At 44.4% G+C, this 24683-nt stretch overlaps 1 protein-coding gene across 1 annotated transcript in view; it reads right to left on the reverse strand.

The window, feature by feature from the left end:
- The window catches only part of GREB1 (growth regulating estrogen receptor binding 1), a 128871-nt gene that overhangs the window by 47797 nt on the left and 56391 nt on the right, over nucleotides 1–24683 (reverse strand). The window contains exons 5-7 of the mRNA XM_081940111.1: nucleotides 18453–18635; nucleotides 17778–17921; nucleotides 1946–2059 (exon numbers count right to left, since the gene is read on the reverse strand). Of these exons, the coding sequence (XP_081796237.1) occupies nucleotides 1946–2059; nucleotides 17778–17921; nucleotides 18453–18635 (441 nt within the window). The remainder of the gene's footprint in view (nucleotides 1–1945; nucleotides 2060–17777; nucleotides 17922–18452; nucleotides 18636–24683) is intronic.

Genomic DNA, 24683 nt, shown 5'->3' on the forward strand with positions numbered 1-24683 from the left:
CCCTTTTTGATTTCGCCAAGCCCCTGGGTTGGGCTTCTGTTGGCGGTACATGGGTGGCTGCCGTGAGGCAGGGACTCCGCTCCGGCACACTCGTGCGATGTGCCCAAGTTTGTTGCAGTGCGAACAAACAACGTTCCTGAACCTGCAAGTAGACCTGGGGTGATTCCCTCCGCAGCTTGCGCAGGGCGGCAAGCGGGATCCGGGTTTCCCCCCAGGCCTCCAGTGACTGCTCTGCATTAGGTGACTGTCCTCGAACTCGGGATCCACGTAGTCGGGGCTTGCGTCTTCGTAGTGGACTCTGGTTTGTCTCGGTGCCGGCTGGGTTTCGTTGACCCTTCTTTGTATGGTCACTGCTGATTTCTCCGCTGATTCCGACGCTCTTGCTTTGTTCAATGCTGACTGTAGGGTTAGATTCGGGTTGGCTAACAGTTTCTTTTGCAACGAAATGTCTCTTACCCCACAGATGAATTGCTCTAAGATATGCTCTTCCAAATCCCTGTATTCACAGTGGGCTGCTATTCTTCGTAGAGCTGCAACAAATTGGTTAATGGATTCTCCCGCCATTTGAGTCCTCGTGTTGAATTCTTTGCGGCTGACATGGCGGGACGGTTTTGGCGCGTAATGTGTTTCCAAGGCTTGTTTCAGCGTCGCCCACGGTACTGCTTGTATTGGAGTAGGCGCGGTGAGGTCTCTGGCCGTATTGAAGACTTCCTTTCCGCAGTAGCCGAGGAAGATATTTTTCTTTCTTGCATCGGTGATCCCCGTGTACTCATTTGCTTCGAGGAAACACTCGAAGCGAATCATGAAGGCTTCCCATTCGTCGGTTGCTGGGTCGAAAGGAGCGGGGGGAGCATGCATCGCCATTTTCTCAGTTTGAATTTGCCGCGCTGCGGTGATCTGAGATGGCTGCCGGAATTTCTGCCGAATTCCTGGGCTGGATCAAATCCGGAGATTCTTGAAGTGCGCTCTTCGTCCTATCTGTCTCTCAATCCCACCTTCGTCGCCAATGTTAGATCTGGGCAACGAGAGACAGACTGCGGACACGAAGTAACTCAACAGCTCATTTTATTAGTAGTAGTAGTGATCCAGCTTAACCTGTGGTCGGAGGGTTCCCCTTTTATAGGGATGAGGCACGCCCATTGACCAATCAGATGAATACCTGTTTCCCGCTGTAGGAGCGGACCTGAGGGAAGACTTATCTCGATATATGCTAATATCTAACAGCTTCCCTTCCTACCACCTCCCAAAAGAAAAGAAAAATCAAAGGCAGTGAGAATTGTTTTAACAGTTGAGTAGCAAGTTTTTAGAAACTTCTGAGTTAGTTACATGATATTAACTCCTGCAAATCCTCCTACTGCCAGCATGAATATCAGATGAGCAGTTCTGATATTTGCGTTTAATAGACAATCCTTTGAATTGTGCTTGAAAACAGATGGCTAGCAGAATCATTTTTATATACAGTAAGGTAAAGGTTCCCTTCACACATACAGCATGTGCTAGTCATTTCCGACTCTAGGGGGTGGTACTCATCTCCGTTTGAAAGCCGAAGAGCCAGCACTGTCCGAAGATGTTTCTGTGGTCATGTGGCCGGCATGACTAAATGCCAAAGGCGCAGAGAACGCTGTTACCTTCCCACCAAATGTGTTCCTGTTTTTCTACTTGCATTTTAGCATGTTTTCGAACTGCTAGGTTGGCAGAAGCTGGGGCAAGTAATGGGAGCTCACTCTGCTATGTTATGGCGCTTGGGATTCAAACCGCCAACCTTTCTGATCGACAAGCTCAGCATCTTAGCCACTGAGCCACCTATATACAGTACTTACATACTAAGCCCACTGGTATTTGTCTCCTGGTGAAAAAAACCCTGGTGAAGAAATAGATTTTCCTCTTCCAACAGCAAGGCTAAATTCCAGCATACGCATGTTATTGCACAAACAAAATAAGATACCTAATGTGGATGGTTTTGTCGTGGAAGATAAATTGCCTTTTAGGGAGTGTTGATAGGAAGAGTCTTTCCCATTGTAGGGTGGATGGCAAGCAGCTGATGGGAGGTGGTCAGGAGCTGTGTCAATGTGAAGGAAAGAAAACAGTTAGCAGTGTGGTGCTTTTTCATACATCAAGACAAAAAGGGAGAACTCACCACGCCATCTTGCTGTGGCCAATTTGCTGTGGTCAACTCGCCAGAAGATTCACTTAGCTTCTTTTATTTTTGTTGACCACATTTTGGTCAAAATTATTTTATCTCTTGTATCAAAGGAAATCCTACTAGCTTTTGTAATGCTTTCATGAATAATAAAAGCAACTGATCCCAGAAAAAAAAAAAAGAAGCGTCGTGGCGGGAACAGCTGGGAAAATAGCGAGCTCCAAGGAGCCTCACAAAAAACCCAGCCGGCGAATCATCATTGGGAGGCCTTCAGGCCAGAACCGTCCTGAAGGGGCAGCGAAGAAGGAGAGGCGTTTTGAATGACTGCGAGGAGTAAGGCAAGCTCCTCAGCAGGTCCGAAATAAAGCTCTCCAGTCTGGAGGTGAGTGTGGCGGCCATCTTCAATGATTGCTCTGGAGCCGGGGTATCTGGATCAAGTTTAGACCAGGAGCGGTGATCGGATGGAATGTTTGGACCGGGAGAAAGCCTGGCCGACCCAAGGGTAAAGAAAACTTTAAATTTGGAGCTTTAAAAAATTTGTCCAGTAATTTAAAACAGCGGCTAACTGTCACTTGGAATTTGAAAGGAGGGAAAAGAAAGGGGGGGGGGGGAAATGGGGACTGCCCAAGAAAATTGGAACTGGAACATTTTTTTAAAAAGGAAAAAACACGGAGAAAACAGAAAAAGCTTTACTGATTGGATTTGGAACTTTTGGCTCTTGAAAACTTTGACAATTTATTGATTTGACTGTCTGTGGGATTGTAACAGCTACCTACTGGAAGAAAGAAGGTACTACGACATCTGGAAACAAAGTACAGCAGAAAAACTCAACCTTGAATACAAGAAAGATGAGTGGAAGATTTTCTAAGGAGTGTACGGCCATTTCCGTTTGTTTGACTTTGTTTTGATATGGCTGAGAAAGAAAGCTAAAAGTCTTGGAATGAATTGCTTTATTTTGGGACTGGAATTGGGTATTACAGCTGAAAAAAATTGGAACTAAGAGAGAGACCTAATTAAGTGTGGTAAAATATATTTAAAAACTTGTTGAACATGGAGTGTGGGATATATGAAGAGCTACTTGAAATGTTAAAGGATGCACGCACAACACTAAAGGGTATTAAAGAACCAGAAAAATCATTGAAAAATATAGAACAGGAAGAAGGAGAGGAACTGACAAAGAGAAACACATGAGAGGCAAGAGGTTAATATGGATGAAAAAAAAGCTGAAAATACAAACCAGTTAGATAAATTTATTGAGATTTACAGAGATGAGAGGAGAGAGGGAAAAAGGAAAATGCTATCCAAAAAAAAGAACAATTCAAAAATAAAGAGAGAAATAGTGGGAAGCAAAAAAGAGAAATCCTAGGGAGGGTTACTCAAATAATTCAAAGAAGAATGATAGGGGAAATTTTGAAGAAATGATATAAGACATATAAAGGGGAAAAAGGGGGGGATGAAATTAAGAGTACGGGATAGAAGGACAAACAGAAAATTGATGAAAAATGGAACATCAAAGAGAGCAAGAGATGAGTTAAGAGAAAATGGCTAGGAAAGGAGGAAGAGAAAGAAGAGATGTATTAGTAGAAAATGAAATATGTTAATACTGCTTATGATATATAGTTTAAAAAATAACATTGTTAATTGTGGATAACCAATTAAGTTAAATGCTTGTTATAGTAAAATTGAATGTGATGATATATGCTACCTATAGAAATTAGAATAACAAATGAAAAATGAAATAATAAATTTGATATATTTTTTCTGAAAGAGTGAAAAATGATATTGTCTATGTGTTAAGAAAAATCTAAATTTAAGATGGAAACATGGGAAGAAAGTAATGGGCTGAAATTGGAATGGTAATGTAATGTAAAACAAATTATGTATAAGAGAGAATGTAAAAAAAGGGGGGGGACGGGGCAACACTTCATTTGTTAAAATTTGTAACACAAAATTTAAAAAAAATGGGGGAAAAGGGAACCGATTCCTCATTTTTTTTAATTAAAGTTTTTTTATTGTTTTAATTAAACACACACACAAAAAAAAAAGATTCTTCATTACATCTTCCAGAAAGCATGTCGATTGGTTACAAATAAATTTCGTGCGTTACTACCACAATCATTCTTTATACTTCATTCATATTGGATTATATATTTTAAATGAAAAATCTTTATATACCATCAATGTACCATCACTCTCATTTAACTATATTTGTTTAAACGTGCTTTTATCTAGAATCATTTGTATTTAAGGACACAACACATACTGGCATTCGTTAGCTATTTCTATAAATTTCAGGCTTATATCCAATTGCTTTCACCAATGCCAACCCATATAAAATCATTAAACTTTATCCATTAACATTTCGTTATTATTATTGTAGTTATCTAACATCTTTATAATAAATCTAGACAAAAATTTATTACTAGAATTTATAAGTACCCAGGAAAGATTACATCTTTATAACAAAATATAACCCCCTCATCCACGATCTAATTTTGGAGGGGGAGCCGGACCTCGCAGGAATAACCGAGACCTGGTTGGGCCACGAGGGTGGTTTACCCCTCGTGGAAATGTGCCCGCCAGGTTATCGAGCATTTCACCAGCCTCGGGCCCAGGGAAGGGGCGGTGGGGTAGCAGTGATTATCCGGGAAGACTTAGAGCCGAGAGAGTTCACTGTGCCACAGACATCCGGGTGTGAGTCCCTTGTCGTGAGATGGGGCCCAGGGAGGCAGTTGGGCCTGCTGATAGTATACCTGGCTCCTCGCTATACGTCAGCGGCCCTGCCTGAACTCCTCGAGCTGATCTCATCGGTGGCGGTTGAGACCCCCAAACTGTTAGTGATGGGGGATTTTAATCTGCCGTCGATGGGAGAAGCGTCTGAGGGGGTTCGGGAGTTCATGGCTTCCATGACAGCCATGGACCTGACCCAGTTAATTCAGGGCCCTACTCACGAGGGAGGCTGCACGCTGGACCTTGTCTTTGTCTCTGGCCAGTGGACGAGTGATCTGGGAATAGGGGATCTAGCCATTATTCCCCTGTCATGGTCGGATCACTCACTTCTCCGGCTTGACTTCCCTGGAGCTACCCCCCACCGCGAGGAGGCGGAACCGGAAGGCATTAGATGGTTCCGCCCCAAGCGCCTGATGGAACCAGATAGGTTCCAGACGGAGCTTGGGCCACCTCCTGTGGATCTGACCCGCCCCCGAGTTGAGGACCTGGTGGACGCATGGAATAGTGCGACTACCGGGGCCCTAGACCGGGTGGCGCCTTTGCGGCCTCTCCTGCAGCGACGAACCACCCTGGCCCCTTGGTTTACTGAGGAGCTAAGGGTGATGAAACGCCACAAGAGACGCCTAGAGAGTCGTTGGAGATCCTCCCGTTCCGAATTTGACCGAGCACAGGCACGAGCCTATTTGAGGACGTACCTTGTGGCATTAAGAGCGGCCAAACGTCAACATTGTGCCGCTCTTATTGCATCCGCAGATAACCGCCCTGCCGCCCTGTTTCGGGTGACTCGCTCCCTCTTGTTTGAGAGACCGCGGGAAGCCCCTTTACAGGGCAGAGCAGAGGAGTTTGGGAAATATCTACAGGACAAAGTCGCTCAAATCCGGATGGGATGGGCCCCTTTCAGTGGTCCAGTAGAGACGCCCGTGGCGAGTCTTGAGGGACCGCTTTGGGAGGAGTTTGACTCGGTTGCCATCGAGGATTTGGACAGGTTGCGTGGACGTCTGCGACCCACCACATATTTATTGGACCCGTGTCCCTCCTGGCTTGTACTGGCATCCTGGGAGGTTACGCGCGACTGGCTCCTGGGCCTAGTGAACGCCTCGTTGGGTGAGGGGTCTCTACCGGCCGCCTTGAAAGAGGCGGTGGTGAGGCCCCTGCTCAAGAAGCCTTCCCTGGACCCAACGGACCTAGTCAATTATCGTCCTGTCTCCAACCTTCCTTTTTTAGCGAAGGTTGTAGAGAGTGTGGTGGCACAGCAGTTCCCACGTCACCTGGAGGAAAATGATTATCTAGACCCGCGCCAGTCCGGTTCCGACCCGGGCACAGCACAGAGACGGCCTTGGTCGCATTGGTTGATGATCTCTGGAGGGCCAGAGATAGGGGCTGTTCCTCTATCCTGGTCCTATTAGATCTCTCGGCGGCGTTCGATACCATCGACCATGGTATCCTGTTGCACCGGCTAGAGGGGCTGGGAGTCAGGGGCACCGTTTTACGGTGGTTTGGCTCCTACCTCTCTGACCGGACGCAACGTGTGTTGGCAGGGGAGCAGAGTTCGACCCGGAGGTCACTCACATGTGGAGTGCCACAGGGATCGGTGCTCTCGCCTCTCCTGTTCAACACATACATGAAACCGCTGGGCGAGATCATCCGTGGTTTTGGGGTGGGATATCATCTGTATGCTGATGATACTCAGCTGTACATTTCCACCCCGAACCACCCCAATGAGGCCGTCGAAATGATGTCCCGGTGTTTGGAGGCCGTACGGGTCTGGATGGATGGCAACCGACTAAAACTCAACCCTTCCAAGACAGAGTGGCTGTGGCTTCCGGCCCCCCGGTTCAACCAGGTGTTTCCATCTCTGGCCATTGGGGGCGTGCAACTAGCCCCCATGGAACAGGTGCGCAATTTGGGCGTCCTCCTAGATGCCCGGCTGTCCATGGATGACCATGTAACAGCCGTGGCGAGGGGGGCGTTCCATCAGGTCCGCCTGATGCGCCAATTGCGCCCCTTATTGGACTGGGATGCCCTACGCACAGTCACCCATGCGCTAGTGACATCTCGCCTGGACTACTGCAATGCTCTCTACATGGGGCTTCCCTTGAGATGCACTCGGAGACTACAGTTGGTCCAGAACGCGGCCGCGCGAGTGATTATGGGGAGGACTAGATACTCCCCTGTAACACCTCTCCTGCGCGAGCTGCACTGGCTTCCTGTGGTCTACCGAGTGCGTTTCAAGGTTTTGATTATGATCTTTAAAGCGCTTCATGGCACAGGACCTAGTTACATGCAGGATCGCATCCTGCCCCACACATCCCTACGACCAATTCGCTCACACAGAAAGGGACTTCTCCGGGTGCCGTCCACCAAACAGTGTCGGGGGGCGACACCCAGGAGCAGAGCCTTCTCTGTGATGGGCCCAGCCCTGTGGAATGACCTCCCCCGTGACATCAGGATTATTTCCGATCTCCGCTCCTTCCGTGTACAGTTGAAGACCCACCTCTTTCAATTATCTGGCCTGGCTCAACCGTAATTTTTCATATTCCTCCTGACTGTCTTTTTTAAATTTTAAATTTTTATTGTATATTGGGTTTTTATTATTGGGGTATGTTAATGGTTTTAATTGTCTAAATGTTGTAATCTATTACCTCCTCCGTGCATGTATGTCTTTGTATATATGTTTGTTTATATATGTTCTAGTGTACGCCGCCCCGAGTCCTGCTTGGAAAGGGAGCGGCTAATAAATCCAAATTTATTATTTATTATTATTAAAATCTAAACAAATATAATTAATGGATCTTTTCCCCAGGTCCCATATTATAGTTTATATCTAAATTGTAGTAAAATGTATAGGTACCCAGAAAGAATTACATCTTCATAACAAAATCCAAACTAAAAAGTATTAATAAAATTGATAAGTCTTTTTCCCAGGTCCCAATTTACAGTTTATATCCAAATTGTTTTCACTAATTAGAGTTGTTATTTCACTATTATTATCATAATGAATTATCTGTTAATGAATAAACATTTTAAAAAGAACAAGAACATTCTATAAGCATCTACAAAATCCTACTTATTAATCACCAAAGATTAACTAAGTTTTTAATTATCAGCATTCATTGTCAACCTGTGTCTATCCAGTAACAAAACACTCTTATCTCTTTAGCCAGTCGTTGCGTCAATTCTCTTATTAATTTCTTTATAGAGTTCTTAAAGACTTCTCTCCACACTTTTTTGCTCAAAAAATCTCTCAAGTAGTCTCGTTGCCCTTCAACTGGAATTGACATTAACATATCTTTGATTATCAGACGTCTTTCCAAAGTTGCTTCTCCTCCTAGTTCCATCATCAAATCCATATATTGAGAAGAGGGGTAGAGCTCCAAATAATCAAATTCACTTTTCCATATCTTTCCATTTTCACTCATAGGTGCTTCATTAGTAAGTTCATCTATTATCTTGCCTTTATCTTCTATATCTTCTATATCTTTATTCTCTTCTTTAGTTTTGGGAGCTCCAATCTCTTCCACTTTTTTTGCGCATAGCAATAATTTATCCAGCTTCTTTCCAAATCTCTCGAATCCTTCCAATATATTTTGAAGTCCATCCCAAACATCTTGTAAGCTTGGGGTTTTCTCATCTGTATATGGATACATATTTCCAAAAGGAGAAAAAAAGATCTAAACTCCACTGCCACTCTCGCCTTCAATATCTCTTTAATGTATAAAAATGCCTTTATTTTGGATTTACTTAAGCACAAGTTTCTTCTAGTTTTTTCAGAAGAGGGGGGTTCTATCTTTTCTTTGCCTTTCCTTGCCCAAAATATTTCTCACAGACACTGTAGAGAGACAGTCCATGTCCTTGAGTTGTTATCAGTTTCCATAAACAAGCTGCAAACCCTCCAACTTCAGTAAAATCAAAAAAAGTAAGACAAGGGATACATTGTTTCAGAAGAAAAAAAAAACCAAGTTCTGGCTTCCGAGTGGCAGATTCAACTTTTTCTTATTTGTTTCAGGCTTAAAGAACAAAACAAAAATCTCTAAGTGTCTTTAAAAGAATTTAATAAACAGTAGGAGGAAGAGTTGTTAAGATAAAAAAAGGGTTTTAGTTCAGCCAAAAAATAAAGTAACAAGAAGTAGAAAAAAAAAATCAATTCATTCACTTGAGAGGAGAAACAGGAAGCAAACAATCACTTCAATCCACAAAACATTGTTACATAGAAAAAGAAGAAGAAAAACTTTGTAAGGCAGTCCAATTAAGATAAATTTCGCTGCTTTGTTCTTAGCTTAAAGGACTAATTTATCTTAAAAAAAAGTTTTTTCCCTTGGGCACTCATTCTCAAAGAAAAAAAAAATCTCACCCGATCGACTCACTTTCATTTTCACTGCCTTTCCTCCGGAGCCGTCTCCGACTTTGTCAGCCCGGGGGCTGTCTATTTACCGCCGATTTGGAGAGCTTCCCTTGGGTCAAACAGGGACCTTGCGATATCCCTGTGACCACCAAGGATTTGTCTCCCTTTCACCGTCTCTTCGGGACGGCTTAGGTCCATACGGACCATTACAGCGGCAAAAGAATCAACGGCGGTCTCGGACTATTGAGACCGCACATTGTGTCGGCGCGACGCCTGGCTCACGAATCGCCGGAACCGATTCCTCATTAAATTATCCTGTGTGGCGAATTGGCCATGGCAAGTTGGCTGCGGTGAACTGGCTGTGGTAAGTTGTCATAGACCCCATAAAGTTATACAGATGAATGGATGGAACATGTGTTTAACGTACCTTTTAAAATATACAATGGTACATGTTAGATATTAGCATATATCGTGGCAAGTCTCCCCTCTGGTCCGCTGCTACAGCGGGAAACAGGTATCGTTCTGATTGGTCGAGGGGCGTACCCGATCCCTATAAAAGGGGAACCCTCCGACCACAGAGCAAGCTGGATCACTACTACTAATAATAAAGAGCTGTTAAGTCACTTCGTGTCCGCAGTCTGTCTCTCGTTGCCCAGATCTAACATTGGCGACGAAGGTGGGATCGAGAGGCAGATAGGACGAAGAACGCTACCTTCAGAATCTCCGGATTTGATCCAGCCCAGGAATTCGGCAGAAATTCCGGCAGCCATCTCAGATCACCGCAGCGCGGCAAATTCAATCAGAGAAGATGGCGATGCATGCTCCCCCCGCTCCTTTCGACCCAGCAAACGACGAATGGGAAGCCTTCATGATTCGTTTCGAGTGTTTCCTCGAAGCGAACGAATACACGGGGATCACCGACGCGAGGAAGAAAAACATCTTCCTCAGCTACTGCGGAAAGGAAGTCTTCAATACGGCCAGAGACCTCACCGCGCCTACTCCAATACAGGAAGTATCGTGGACGGCGTTGCAACAGGCCCTGCAAACTCATTACGCGCCAAAACCTTCCCGCCATGTCTGCCGCAAGGAATTCAACACGAGGAACCAGAAGGCGGGAGAATCCATAAATCAATATGTTGCAGCCCTACGAAAAGCAGCAACTCACTGCGAGTTCAGGGATCTGGACGAGCACATCTTAGCGCACCTCATCTGTGGGTTAAGAGACATTTCACTACAAAAGAAGCTGTTGGCAAACCCGAATTTAACCCTACAGATAGCGCTAAACGAAGCAAGAGCATCAGAGTCAGCGGAGAAATCATCGGTGACCATACAACGAGGGGCCAACGTAAACCAGCCAGCACCAAGACAAACCAGAGTACACTACGAGGACACAAGCCCCGACTACGAGAATCCCGAGTTCGAGGACAGTCACATGATGCAGAGCAGTCACTTGAGGCCTGGGGGGAGGCCCGGATCCCGTTTGCCGCCCTGCGCAAGTTGCGGAGGGAATCACCCCAGGTCTACTTGTAGGTTCAGGAACGTTGTTTGTTCGCACTGCAACAAACTTGGGCACATCGCACGAGTGTGCCGGAGCGGAGTCCCTGCCTCATGGCAGCCACCCATGTACCGCCAACAGAAGCCCAACCCAGGGGCTTGGCGGAATCAGAAAGGGCGCCCAGAGAGAAATCCACAAGTGTATACCCAGAGAGAAAATTCCCAAAGAGCTGAGCGAGCGTATCCCCAGAGAGATTACTCACAAGGAGCTGAGCGAGTGTATCCCCAGAGAGAATACACACAAAGAGCTAAAAGAGCGTTCTATCAAGACGCTCAACGAGAGTATTTTCAGGATGTAGACGATGAGATAGAGTTGACCCAGAGAGAGGAGTTGTGAACGTATCTCACCACAATACATCAGGTCTGCCCTAAGCGGCCAAAAAGGCTGAGAGTCACAGTCCTCTTGGAGGGCTCACCTTGCGAGCTAGAAGTTGACACAGGATCGACCCTGACGATTATTTCATGGGCATCCATGAAACAGGCTATCCCTAGCCTCAGAAAGAGCCAACTACGCACTCCAGACGTCCTGCTACGAGACTACCAGGGGAACCAAGTCCCCATCGTGGGCCAAGGCACATTCCAAATCCGTTTCAAGGACATCGAAGCCCAGCTGCCCGTGACCATCGCCAGCGCACCATTACAGAACCTTCTGGGGCTTGATTGGTTTGAAGCCCTGGGGTTAGAAGTCACCGGAATCAACGCCGTGAGAAACAGCAGCGCTGAACAGATTTTTAAGGAGTTCGAGGATGTGTTCAGCCCTGGTCTTGGTAAGTATGTGGGTAAACCAATATCATTCAATTTAGACCCCAAAGTGGCGCCAATCCGACTTAAACCGAGACGAGTGCCTTTTGCACTCCGCCCAAAAATAGATAAGGAAATAGATAAGTTAGTGGAGCAAGGAATCCTTGAGCCGGTGGATCACGCGCGCTGGGAAACACCCATCGTGACCCCAGTCAAACCAGACGGATCAGTCCGCATCTGCGCGGACTATAAATGCACAATTAATGTCGCGCTACAACAGAGCGCATATCCTGTGCCTGTAGTTCAGCACTTATTGCACTCGTTGGGGCCAGGAAAGGTATTTGCTAAGTTAGACATGGCACAAGCTTACCAGCAACTACCAGTGGATAGCGCCACAGCGGAGGCCCAAACTATAGTGACGCATAGAGGAGCATTCAAATGCAACCGGCTACAATTCGGCGTGAGCATTGCCCCAGGATTGTTCCAGAGCGTCATGGAACGACTTTTGCAAGGGATACCGGGAGTCATCCCCTATTTTGATGACATCTTGGTGTCCGCTGCAAATGAGGAGCAATTAAATAAAAGAGTCAGAACTGTTTTGGCCAGAATCAGAGAAAAGGGTCTCCGCCTAAAAAAGGAAAAATGCCAAATTAACGTGCCTAGCGTAGAATTCCTGGGTTATAGAATCGATGGTCAGGGAATACACCCCACTTCAAAGAAAATTAAGGCGATCCAGGACGCCCCCACACCACGAAATCAGACCGAGTTGCAGGCCTTCCTCGGACTACTTAACTTCTACAGCGTTTTTCTGAGGCAGAAGGCAACCGTTGCTGAGCCACTACACCGTCTACTCCAGAGGAACGCACCATGGAAATGGGGACGATCCGAAGCTGCAGCTTTCGCCGGGGTAAAGCGCCTGCTCACCACTGACTCACTGCTTGTCCAATACAGCCAGACCCTACCGCTGGTATTGACCTGCGACGCATCACCCTTCGGAGTTGGAGCAGTCCTCAGCTATAGGATGCCCGACGGAAAAGAAGCGCCCATCGCCTTCTACTCCAGAACTCTTTCATCGGCCGAAAGGAATTACAGCCAAATGGACAGGGAAGCGCTGGCTGCTGTAGCTGGAGTAAAACGTTTCCACGAATACCTCTACGGCCGCGATTTTGAACTAATTACAGATCACAAACCGTTGTTGGGACTTTTGGCGGGAAACCGCCCCACTCCAGTCTCCCTTTCTCCACGCATGACCAGGTGGACTGTTTTCCTGGCTGCGTACTCATACAAATTGATTCATCGACCGGGCTCCACTCTCGGACACGCAGACGCACTCAGCCGTTGCCCATTACCTGACATTCTGCCAGACCCCACTCCAGAAGTACCGGTATTGCTCATTGACTGTTTGGACTCTGGACCGGTTTCTTCATATGACGTTGCAAGGTTCTCCTCTAAAGACAATTTAATAAAGCAAGTTCAAACTTGGGTTTGGAGGGGGTGGCCGAAGGGAAACGTGGGCCCGGAATTCAAAGTGTTTTGGTCAAAACGGGACGAACTCTCAGTGTTGCAAGGTTGTTTATTGTGGGGGGATCGAGTTGTTATTCCGTATGTTTTACGTAGGAATGTATTAGATGCTTTACATGTGGGTCATCCGGGGATTGTTAGGATGAAGGCGTTAGCAAGAAGTTACGTTTGGTGGCCAAACATGGACAAAGAAATAGAGGAGTGGGTGGCCACTTGCGACCCATGCCAGGAATCGAGACCAGCACCCCCGGAAGCGCCCGCCACAGAATGGGAGAAACCTAAAGCACCCTGGTCGCGAATACACATCGACTTCGCAGGGCCATTCCAAGGTCAGACTTTCCTTATAGTTGTGGATGCATACTCAAAATGGCTAGATGTAGTCCTAATGACTTCAACCACGGCAGAGGCAGTCATTAAGGTTCTACGGCGACTTTTCGCCACCCATGGCCTGCCCGACCTCCTGGTCTCCGATAACGGGCCCCAGTTCAGGGCCATGCAATTTGAGACATATCTAGCAGGTCAGGGAATTCGGCACGCCCTCGTCGCGCCATTCCATCCGGCATCAAATGGACAGGCGGAGAGAATGGTACGATTCGCAAAAGAGGCCCTCGCTAGGATGGGTCCAGGTGATTGGCAAACACGCATTGATCATTACCTTTTAATTCAGCATATCACCCCAAGTGCAACGACGGGTAGGAGCCCCGCTGAACTACTCATGGGCCGCCGCCTACGGTCTCACCTGGACCGTCTTCACCCAAATTACTCTGCCACAGCTCCCCCAGACTCCACAAGCAAAATTCGGTCTTTTAGCATAGGGGATTCAGTATACGCCCACAACTATGCAGGGGGAACATTGTGGATGCCGGCAAAGGTCATTGGCATCACGGGTCCACGATCGTATCTGCTGGAACTGGAAGATGGGCGGAACTGGAAAAGGCACATCGATCAACTTCGGGGTCGCCTAGCACACTCAGACCTTCGAAACGAAGACGAGATTTTCCTGCCTACAGAAAGTCAGCCACGCGAGAGCCCCATCATAGAAAACTACGACACCTGCGAACCAAGCTTGGAACAAGAAAACACGCACGAAGCAGAGCAACCCCCAGGCAACGAAACCGAGCAGACTCCGGACCCTAGCAACGAGGGCACGAAACCTCCCGAACGTGGAACGGGAAAAGCATCCGATCCGGAAACCATTTCTGACCAACCAGAACCACGACGTTCCTCCCGAGTAAGGCAACCCCCCACATACCTAAAAGACTATGTTACCTACCGCAATGTTCCGTCTAGGAGGGGAGGGGTGTTAGATATTAGCATATATCGTGGCAAGTCTCCCCTCTGGTCCGCTGCTACAGCGGGAAACAGGTATCGTTCTGATTGGTCGAGGGGCGTACCCGATCCCTATAAAAGGGGAACCCTCCGACCACAGAGCAAGCTGGATCACTACTACTAATAATAAAGAGCTGTTAAGTCACTTCGTGTCCGCAGTCTGTCTCTCGTTGCCCAGATCTAACAGTACATTTGTACTAAATTCACTAGAGTTGTTACACAGATATTCAGAATTCCAGATTATAAACTAGGGACATCTAAGAAATGTGAGCTGGCTGAGGGAACCGGTATTATATGTCCATATAGCTAATGAACTTGAGTACATAACTAAGTCTTCAACATAATATATGGCACTTTCAACTTTATGTTTTAGAGCTTTTAGAAATGTTTATTGCTTCAGCCAACTCAGAAAAGTAGCAAAAGATAAGATCTTCCTTCTTATTAGCAATAATAATCTACTAGTTAATAATAATATTTTATTAAACCTGTATGCCAGCTGACTCCCAACAACTCTGCGAGGCTCACAACAATAAAAGAAATTACAATAAAACTGAGAAAAAGATTTTTAAAATGGCCACAACCACAGATGGGGAATTATTTTGTAAGAGTAAGTGTTAGTTAGGTTGGTTAATTTTAGCCATCTTTAATATCTAACTTCAGAGGTTTTTTTTTCATTATAATTACTTGCCATATTCCCTTTTAGGGTAAAATCTTATACAAATCACAGATGTGAGAAACAGTAAGCCACAAAATTAAAAATGTGAAATAAGAGAAAGGAAGAGAAATGTAGCTAAATCTATACAGCACTATTCATCGTATCTGACTATATTTCTATATTTCTCTAGCTTCAAAAAGTATTCTAGTTTCCATCAGTTTGGTACATGGTTCAAATATTGTCTCTTGTTCTTTAATTTTCTCATAACTCTCTTTTATGAGGGATGATTCGGTTATTTTTTCCAGATTTTCCTTCTCAGCCCTTTCATCCTTCCTCCATATTTATTTTCTTTTTTCCATCTTCATACATTCTGTCACTTAATGTATTTCTTCCATGTTAATGATTCACTTTTGAATTCAAGCCAAGCGTCACTCCTTATCCCTTGTTTTTGTTTTAAAACACATCTTAATAATCCATTCATGCTGCATTTAACTTATTTTTTATGTTTACTCAGATTTAGATTCATACTCCTTCCAGCATTACACAATTTTATTTCACTGAAAATCATTAGGTTTCTCAGACAACGCATGCAGCATTTGCCTGCAAAGGTACATAAACATTCATGTACCCAGTCAATAAATTTTTAACAACGCCACTTTTTATTAGTAAATACATTAAACAACCAAGAGCACATCCTACTTTCATTGTTCATTCTCTGTCCAATGTTAATCATTCACTAAGCAACCAATTTATTCTCACAGATGTTTCCACTTCTGTTCTATGCTGTTTTTATTGCAATTAGTACTGAACATTAATTCCACAGTGGTACAGATTATTTTGTATTTTAACATCATACACTTTTTTTAATAAACAAGTGTACCATGCACATTTGTAAATTTCTTAAAAAGAAAAAAACCCTACTAAACAGGAAAAGTGTTATTTTACTTAATCCACTCTCTAAACTTAACACAATTGGTATAATGAAGTCTAAATATCATATTTTAGTGAATGGGTTAACTAAAAGCACAGTGGCTTGCACTTCTATTCAATACTTTGTGAAAGGGTCACACTGAATTTTATGAGGCTTACTTCTGAATGAACAAGGATTAATTTAGCTCCTTAAGAAAGCACCTCCTACTAGGGCAGGAGACTTTTCTGAAGACTGGATAAATACTTAAAATGTTATTTTAAGAATTGAAGTAGCTATCTAGAAAAGTCCCCATCAACCAGAATGAATGCAGTGGAAAGGCATAGAGTATTTTCACCATAATTATTCCCATTGTTAGGCCAGTAACCAAGTGGTCTTTATCAACCAGTGCCATGTAAATTTGATAACACCTTTTCTAACCTGGCAACCTGGGATTGTCATTTCCAGAATTCTTAGCTACCCTGTTTCCCTGAAAATAAGACCTCCCAGGATAATAAGCCCAATCGGGCTTCTGAGTGCATGGATTAAAATAAGCTCTCCCCCGAAAATAAGCCCTCCCTGAAAATATTGCAACACAGCAGCAGTCATGAGGTGACCACGCTACCACTTCCTGCACCTCAACAATAATAAGACCTCCCCGAAAATAAGACCAAGCTCTTATTTCAGGGATCAAAAGAAAATATGACCCTGTCTTATTTTCGGGGAAACACGGTAGCAGTCCTGCAATTGGCAATTCACAGTGCAGATACAGAGAGACTTAACATTGGTGGAAGCTGTGGGACTTATTTTTAAATTGATTTATTATTTCTCTCCTTTATTATTTTTACAAATAACTCAAGGTGGCCAAAACACCCAAAACTCCTTCCCCCTCTTATTCCCCCCCCCCACAACAACCACCTTTGAAATGGGTTGGGCTGAGAGAGAATGACTGGCCCAAAATCACCCAACCAGCTTTCCTGGCTATGAAATTATAGAGCTGTTACTCAACCACCATTATCATTCTTCAAATCAAAGAATCCACTAGCTAAGATTTTGTCCAGGAAATCCAGATTTTAAAAAATGAACAAAATTCTTTTTCATTTAGATATAATTAATCCCCATCTCTTCAATATAGAGCCAGCCCAAAGTCTTGGCGAAGCTTGGCTTTTTCTTCCTGTCAGATAAAGCTGTGAGGTGATTTAAAGACTAAGTCAAAGCATTTCCTTACTTACACTCATGTTAAAAGCCCGGCTTTAAAGCAGTTTCAAATATAGCACACTTGACCTAGAAATAAGTTAACTCAACACTCTAACTTTGTTCATATTGTAAGACCAAGGAGAGCAACGACTGCTTTCCAACTGTCAAAGAATTATTGGAAGTGGAACTATATTTCACATTTCAAAGAAACCATTGCATATCAGGCTATTCTTGGCAGTAAATACTATCTGAAGCAGAAATCCAAATTATGCATCCATGGTGCATCACAGGTGTTTGACCCTCTTAACACTTGTAGTCTGTGTTCAGATAACATGTTAAATTAGGTTAAGTTAAAGAACCACCAACTGCATATGCACAGTACACTAGCCTTGGTTAATCTTGATTTATTCATTTCTGCCCTTGTCTAAAGTGCAAATCTAGCCAATTTGATTGTTTTACAATTTAATATGTTTTGCAAAGCTGACAAAATGGATTAACTCAGTGTCAGATTTATTCAATCAGCAATGCATTGCCCCAGGTGATTCAGGTTCATGCAAAATGCTAAAGCCATTCTATTGTTTCAATCCATCCAAGTTGATTTGACATATCTAGCAAAGGGAAAATCCAGATTGGAACATTTGAGAAAAAACTGGATACTTACTTGTTTGATGAATTCCAGCTTGACCTACTGGATGTGCTGCTAGAAATGGTTCGTTCGTAACAGTTGCTGAAGAGCCTGTATTCTCTGGAGGCTGAAACAACGTATGGGAAGAAGTGTTGGAGGAGGGCTGTCGGTTTCGGAATTCTAAAAAAGAAAAAAAAAGATGCTCGTTATCCAATGAGAACTGATCACTTTGTTTTGGCAAACCTTTTCCACAAAGATTAATTTTACATGTCAACACAAGCAAACATGCCTACATTATTGCTTCAAAGGAAGAACTCATGAATTATTATTCATTTCTGAGAAATGTCATCCAGGTCATTTACTTCATATAATTCATCTTCATATCAATAAAAGATTTTGCCCAATCTTGTCTTGGGAGAAGACTGAATGGGAGAAGACCATTGGCTCATACATTGTGGTTTAGCCTTATATTGACGGCATACAGGGAGTCTATAGGTCTTTATGCCTTTCCCAGCTATCTATTAAGGCCCTTTTAAAAAGGAAACTTTATAGTAGATACTTACACTTTTTAGAAGTGTTTTATTGGGCTTTTAACAAAATGTCAATGGTCTTTGGCATCTTAGATTTATTTCTAAGGAGTTCTGTGTCAGTAACGTCTAAACTTTCCAGAGATATTCCAGACCTTTTAAAAGGACAGCTACATTATCTCACCTGCCCCCTTCCAGCAGATTGCAGAGCCTTTGGTAAGTGTGCCCTGTGCATTCCTGACCAGATAATACTTTAAGTGTTTCTGTTTCTTGGGCTGAGATGTCAGCTTTAGATTGATATGATTAGAGAACTCAGTAAAGTAGCAGAATCCTTTCTTGCCACAGCCAACGCAGTTTCCAGAGAAACCTGACGAAATAAACAGTAACAAAGATGAGGTAAGATAAATCAAATGGGGCATACAGTGTGCTTCAGTCTGCTTGGAATGGCCTTAACAAAAGGAACATTAGCTCTGAGCACAAGAGGAGACATACACAGACACCAGATTTTTCAAAATTAAAAAAAACCGGTCTTTAATACCTATTTTATTTCTTTAATTTAGATTTTAATGAAAACCCAGGTGGAAACACCATATCTCTCAGATGGCTAGCCAGGCAGCAATCGATAATGGGAATAAGGGGAAAAAAGAAAGAAATTAGTATCAAAGAACAGCTACAAATTTGATTACACTCTTTAGATGTTTATGACCTACATAATTTGAGAATTATCCCTTATTTGACTTTGGCACACAGCCAAATTACAGCTGCTCCAGAAAAATAGCAATGTATTTTCTTCCATACTAAGAACAGGCTCTAATGCCACCAGTTTACAAAAATAAAAATATAATCTTGTGGTTTGAGCATTAGACTTGCTATAAGACAAACTATTAAATAAAACAACTGAAAGAGTTTTTTTTAATATTTGGATTTGAAATTAACTTATTTGAATGTTTTTACATTCTAAGACATCCAATTGCAGCCAAAAACTAAATATAATTTTCTATATGCATCTACTAAACAGAGTTCAGGAGCAATTTAAAATAATTTCCATGATAAATAGATTCTATGTTTAACTACAGGTGTTTACCACCTATAATACAAGCTCAGAGATTTTGAAAGCAAGTTTGTACAAGAGGACAGGCTATGAATAAAGCTAAAACTGGCTGGCAGTCAGGTAATGTCACAAAGATGTTTATTAATTAATGACAACAAATGCAAAAGCCTATAAAATGTTCATCTAAAACAATGGTTCTCGACCTTCCCAATGCCGCGACCCTTTAATATAGTTCCTCATGTTGTGGTGACCCCCAACCATAAAATTATTTTCATTGCTACTATGTAACTGTAATTTTGCTACTGTTATGAATCGTAGTGTAAATATCTGATAAGCAGGATGTATTTTTATTGTTATAAAATGAAAATAATTAAAGCATAGAGATTAATCACAAAAACAATATGTAATTATATATTGTGAAATATTTATTTCTAATTACAAATAAATGAAATTTTGTCTTGAAGCATGGTGTAGCGCAGGAGTCGGCAATCTTAAACACTCAAAGAGCCATTTGGATCCGTTTCCCACAGAAAAGAAAACACCGGGAGCCACAAAACCTGGGTGGGTGTGGCCAACTCAACATCACTCCCACCCAGTCACATGACATTCCCCCCCCCCAAGATCTGCCTACCCAGGTTTCATAGCTCAGTGTTTTGTGGGAATAGGGTCTCTCTCTCTTCTCTCCCTCTCATTTCTGTTTTTCTCTATTTTTCCTCTCCCTTTCTCGTCTTCCTTCCTTTCTTTCTTTCCTTCCCTTTCCCTCTTTCTTTTTCTTTCTTTCTCATTGAATACGATAGCAAATCCAAAATAAAGTTATTAATTGTAGGAAATTGCTTCTCTGTAATCTTTTCATAGTGAACTCTAAGTTGATAGAAGCTGGCAAGATTGTACTAACAGCAATAGGATGTATATTTTGATTTCTTTTAAGTTTGACAATATAATACGTTATCCAAAATTATAAATAATCTTATTTTCAGATGCATTTTTTTTGCCATCTCTGTTATTTTCTTTTTAAAAAAACAGACTTGCTTCCAATTTGTGCCTTCTGGCAAACTGCAGTTTTCTTGGCAAGAGATCTAGCTTGCCATTGCTTTCGTCATAGGTCTGAGAAAGTTAGTTTCTTTCTTCCTTTCTTCCTTTCTTTACTCTTCCTTTCTTTCCCACTGATTTGTTTCTTTCTTTTCCCCCTCTCTCATTCTCTCCCTTCAGCTCTCTTTCATTTCTTTCTCCCTCTCCCCCTTCTCCCTCTAATTTGTTTTCTTCTATTTTCCCTCTCTCCCATTCTCTCCTTCCAGCTCTCTTTCATTTTTTTTCTCTCTCTCTCTTTCTCCCCTTTTCTCTTTCATCTCTTTCTTGCGCATGCAAGCAAAATACCCTCCTGGGCCGGGATCACGGCAGCGGGAACAGCGACTCCTTCCACTGCTGCCACTGAGAAGTGAGTAGCTGGCTGCACTGCGCAGGAGACTCCTCAGCACCAGACTCAGGTCAGTGCCAGCCGCAGTCCCCTTCGTGTTGGCTCAGGAAAGAGCTGGAGCAGCCATCTCTGGATGCAGAGAGGGAAGAGTTCCAGAGCCCTGCGCAAGGAGAGCCCTGTGCAGTGCAGGAGAACTGGAGCTCTTCCCTCCCTGCACCCAACCAGCTGCTGCTGCTGCTCCCCATTCCCCTCCTTCCTAAGCCAACACAAAGAGGACCGCGGCTCGCACTGACCTGAGTCTGACGCTGAGGAGTCTCCCGCACAACCTGGCTCCCCTGCGCTGCATACCCAGTTACTCACCTCATTGCGCAGTGGCGACAGCGGGAGGAGTGTCATTGTCCCCTCTGCCTTGATCCTGGCCCAGGAGGGTATTTTGCTTGTGCGCATGCGCACAAGAGATAAGCACAGGAGAAGGGCTGGAGCTCTTCCCAACACTGAGTTGCCTGCGAAGGACGCGGAATCGCAAAAGCAGGTGAGAGGCTCGTGCCTTCTTGGGGCGGAGAGCAGATTGCGTGATTGGGTCAGCAGGGAGCTGCAGGAAAGGGGCCAAAGAGCCGCATGTGTACACTGTAGCATGGGTAACAGTCTTAATAGGGAATCTCAGTATACGCGTATCCCACGTTCCTTTATTTTATTTTATTTTCCCCGCCTTGTTTTAGGCCCCAGAAATGGTACCTCTTGGCTTCTGAAACTCTGCCCATCTGCCTTCATCATTTGGAGCAAGCTGCTTTCCCAGCATCCTCTGCGCTGCGTGCATCTGTCTTTTTCCCCTCCTCGCCTCCATTCCGGCTCCTGCTTCCCCCCCCCACCGCCCCCACCCACCCCCCACCCACCCCCACACACACTGATCTTGGGCGCTCAGCCGCCTTCGGGGAGAGAAGCAGCAGAAGCCCCTCCCCTACCGGCACAAGGTTTTGTTCTTTCCTCCTCGGGCCACATGTGCGATGATACCACCTCGCAGACTTCTAACCAGTAACCCCCTCCTCCCCCTCCCACATTCCCAGTCTGGTCTCCCTTCCCTTCTTCTCTGTTCGGTTTCCAGCTAACGGTCTCCCCCTCGGATCCCGGCGGAACTAAGCAGAGCCAGCTCAGCGGAGGGGCTGGGGGGCAGAGGGGGAAAGCGATGTCAGGTGGTTACTCAGTGGCCGCCACAGCCTCTGAGGAGCCCTTCTCATTGCCCAAGCCTCCCCCTTTGATGCAGCTCAACCCCGGCGAAGGCATGCGCCTGTAGGAGCTCCCGGGCAGAAACAGTGGCTGAAAAATGCCCACATGGGAGGCTGGTTGGACTGGCCTGCTGGGAAGCCGGTCAGTCTTCTGGCACCTCTCCTTCTGCTGCGCGGGGAACCCAAGCCGCTCCTTCCCTTCGGGTCAGCTTCTCGCCAGCCGCTCTGTAGGAGGCTCCTAGGCAACCCCTGTGAAATGGTCATTCGACCCCCAAAGGGGTCACGACCCACAGGTTGGGAACCGCTGACCTAAAAAAATCCTTGAAAGGCAGAACTGTGGAATTATGCTGTACATTTCCAAAATTCCTTTAAGGGCACAAAGTTTTTTTTCCTCTCAGTTGAATTTTTATTTTGCAAACTGGCATGTGGAATAAAAATGCTTCCAAATAATAGCACACCCATTTCCCATATTTAGGAGAGGCTTTCTAAAATTATCATACAGTCAAATTGTACTAGCATGACATTTTCAAGCAATTCAGTAAATGTGAATTGTATGTCACGCCCAGTTATACACAAGCATCTGGAGCTAGCTCCATCTTGTAAACAAATTAAATAAAAAGATTTTCCATGTGCATTGTAGTTAAACCAGAGGTCACCGAAGCCAAACCAACCAGAAGGTGCTTCAATTTATCTCTGTCATATGGCTGAGACCCCGAGATGGCTAGAAATCAATATTTGTAGTCCGATTGATAAAGGCCTTTCACCTCAAGGTCATCAGTTCAAAACCAGCCCACATCAACCCTGACCAAAGGTTGAGTAGTCTGTTAATTTTATTTAGCCAATTCTGGCAGACCACATCCGAGGTGCCATGATTCCTCTTAGTGCTGTGACCTTTCAAGGCAATACTAAAGACCCAAATAAGTATTTTAGTTTTAGATGTACCCCACCTGTGCCCAGGCTCTTTTATTATTTCACTGCCCTGCTGAGTTTTGTGGAAAACATTGGGTTCCTATGATACTACCAGGTACTACAAGAGAGTCTTCCTTTTGGGACTTATGCTCTTCTGACATGAACAGGAAAACAATTGTCTGTCTCCCCATCATCACTCTCCTTCAAGCTTGTTGCCAACTGCCATGGAAATGGGAAGTGAGGAAGCAATGGACATTTGGGAGGGGAAACGTGCAGGTGGTGTGAGAGTGGAATTGCTGGGAACCGATCGGGAGGCTTGGACTCAGAGAGGTTTAACATCTCCAAGGCCAACTGTCCTGGGAACAGCATGCAGGAGGATGGTGTGGAGCACCTGGACCAGAGACATTCCCAAAACATCATCCTGGCTGATGATTGGACTCTATCTGCCTGACTACTGGGGAGTGAGTTCTGGGGTAATTTTCAATTTGTCTTTTCCATGCACATTTTCTTCAAACATTGCTTGATTTTTGCTGCCTTCAGTTCGTTCTTAGTAAAAGTGTCTTTTCTCTGAACCTATGGAGTCAAGGGTTTTCTTTCCTAGGAATTGATCAAAGGCAGCCCTGACAACAATAGAAGACATTAAAACTGTGATCTTATGATCTAAAAACCAGATAGTTCAACACTGGAGAAGCAATTACACAATAACGCGAAGGGTTCACTTCTCCACATATGTAAACAAACTTAAGTATCGTTTGGAGAACTATTTCAAAATTTGGACTGTATTTATGGGTTTCTTTTAATGACCCTGCAATCCAGTGGTGGGTTCCGGATCCCATTGCAACCGTACTGGTTGCAATGGGGCCCGGCATCCACCACATGAATTCATGCACATGCACACAGCGCACACATGCATCTTACCTCTTGCGATGCCTCCAAGATGCTCCAGCTGCTCGGCGGAGCGTCACGCAGGTGCCGTGCGCTCCGTGCGCATAAGCACCAAAGAACTCAAATACAGGTAAGGAGCTCAGATGGGCGGGTGGGCCCTCTGGAGCACCATACCAGAACGGTACCCAGTGCTCCGGGCAGGCACCGGTACGCCCGTACTGAGGCGTACCCCCCTGCAACCCACCACTGCTGCAATCCTTTGTTTCAGGGTGAAGTTGAGGTGACTGACTGGGACTGAGTTTACTGGAAGGATGCCCTTCCTGATGCCTAAGAGGAGTTTGCAGCAGACAACTACTCACTGAGCCCAGAAAGAGATAAATGTCTGCTGCTACCTAGGATTGAACTCATAGCCTCCAGATTGTGAGACGAGAGCTCCTCCTTATCAGTTGATATGTTTAATTTCCCATTTTCTCCCCCTCTTAAGTAAAGTGACTTAAGCATTACCAATTCAACCGTGCAACATGATATGAGTATGTACATAAGACCAGTATCTAAGAGAAATATACTTATATAAAACAGATGAAATGATTGGGCTAGACCATGGCAGTAAGTAGCAATCTTAAAAGGTCCATTCTGTGAACACCTTATGAAATTAGTTAAGTAGCTAAATGGAAGGAGGCAGTGAATAATAGTTGCTTTAAGCAAAGAAAACATAGGAATCATCTAGAAAACATAGGAAGGCTGGAATTTGCCCTTGCACAAATATGACTCTACTCAAACAAACCTGTACACAACTTAAGAGGGCACCAGAAATTGGTAGAAGGTAGGAAATGATTACTTTATACCATATCATGAACTTACCGTTTCCCGCCTTCTGTTTGCATGTTTTAATGCTTGTTTAGACTTGTGAAAAAGGACTTATGAACAACCTCC

Source organism: Natrix helvetica (genome assembly GCF_964273705.1).
Source record: "Natrix helvetica genome assembly, chromosome: 2".
Classification (NCBI taxonomy): Eukaryota; Metazoa; Chordata; class Lepidosauria; order Squamata; family Natricidae; genus Natrix; species Natrix helvetica.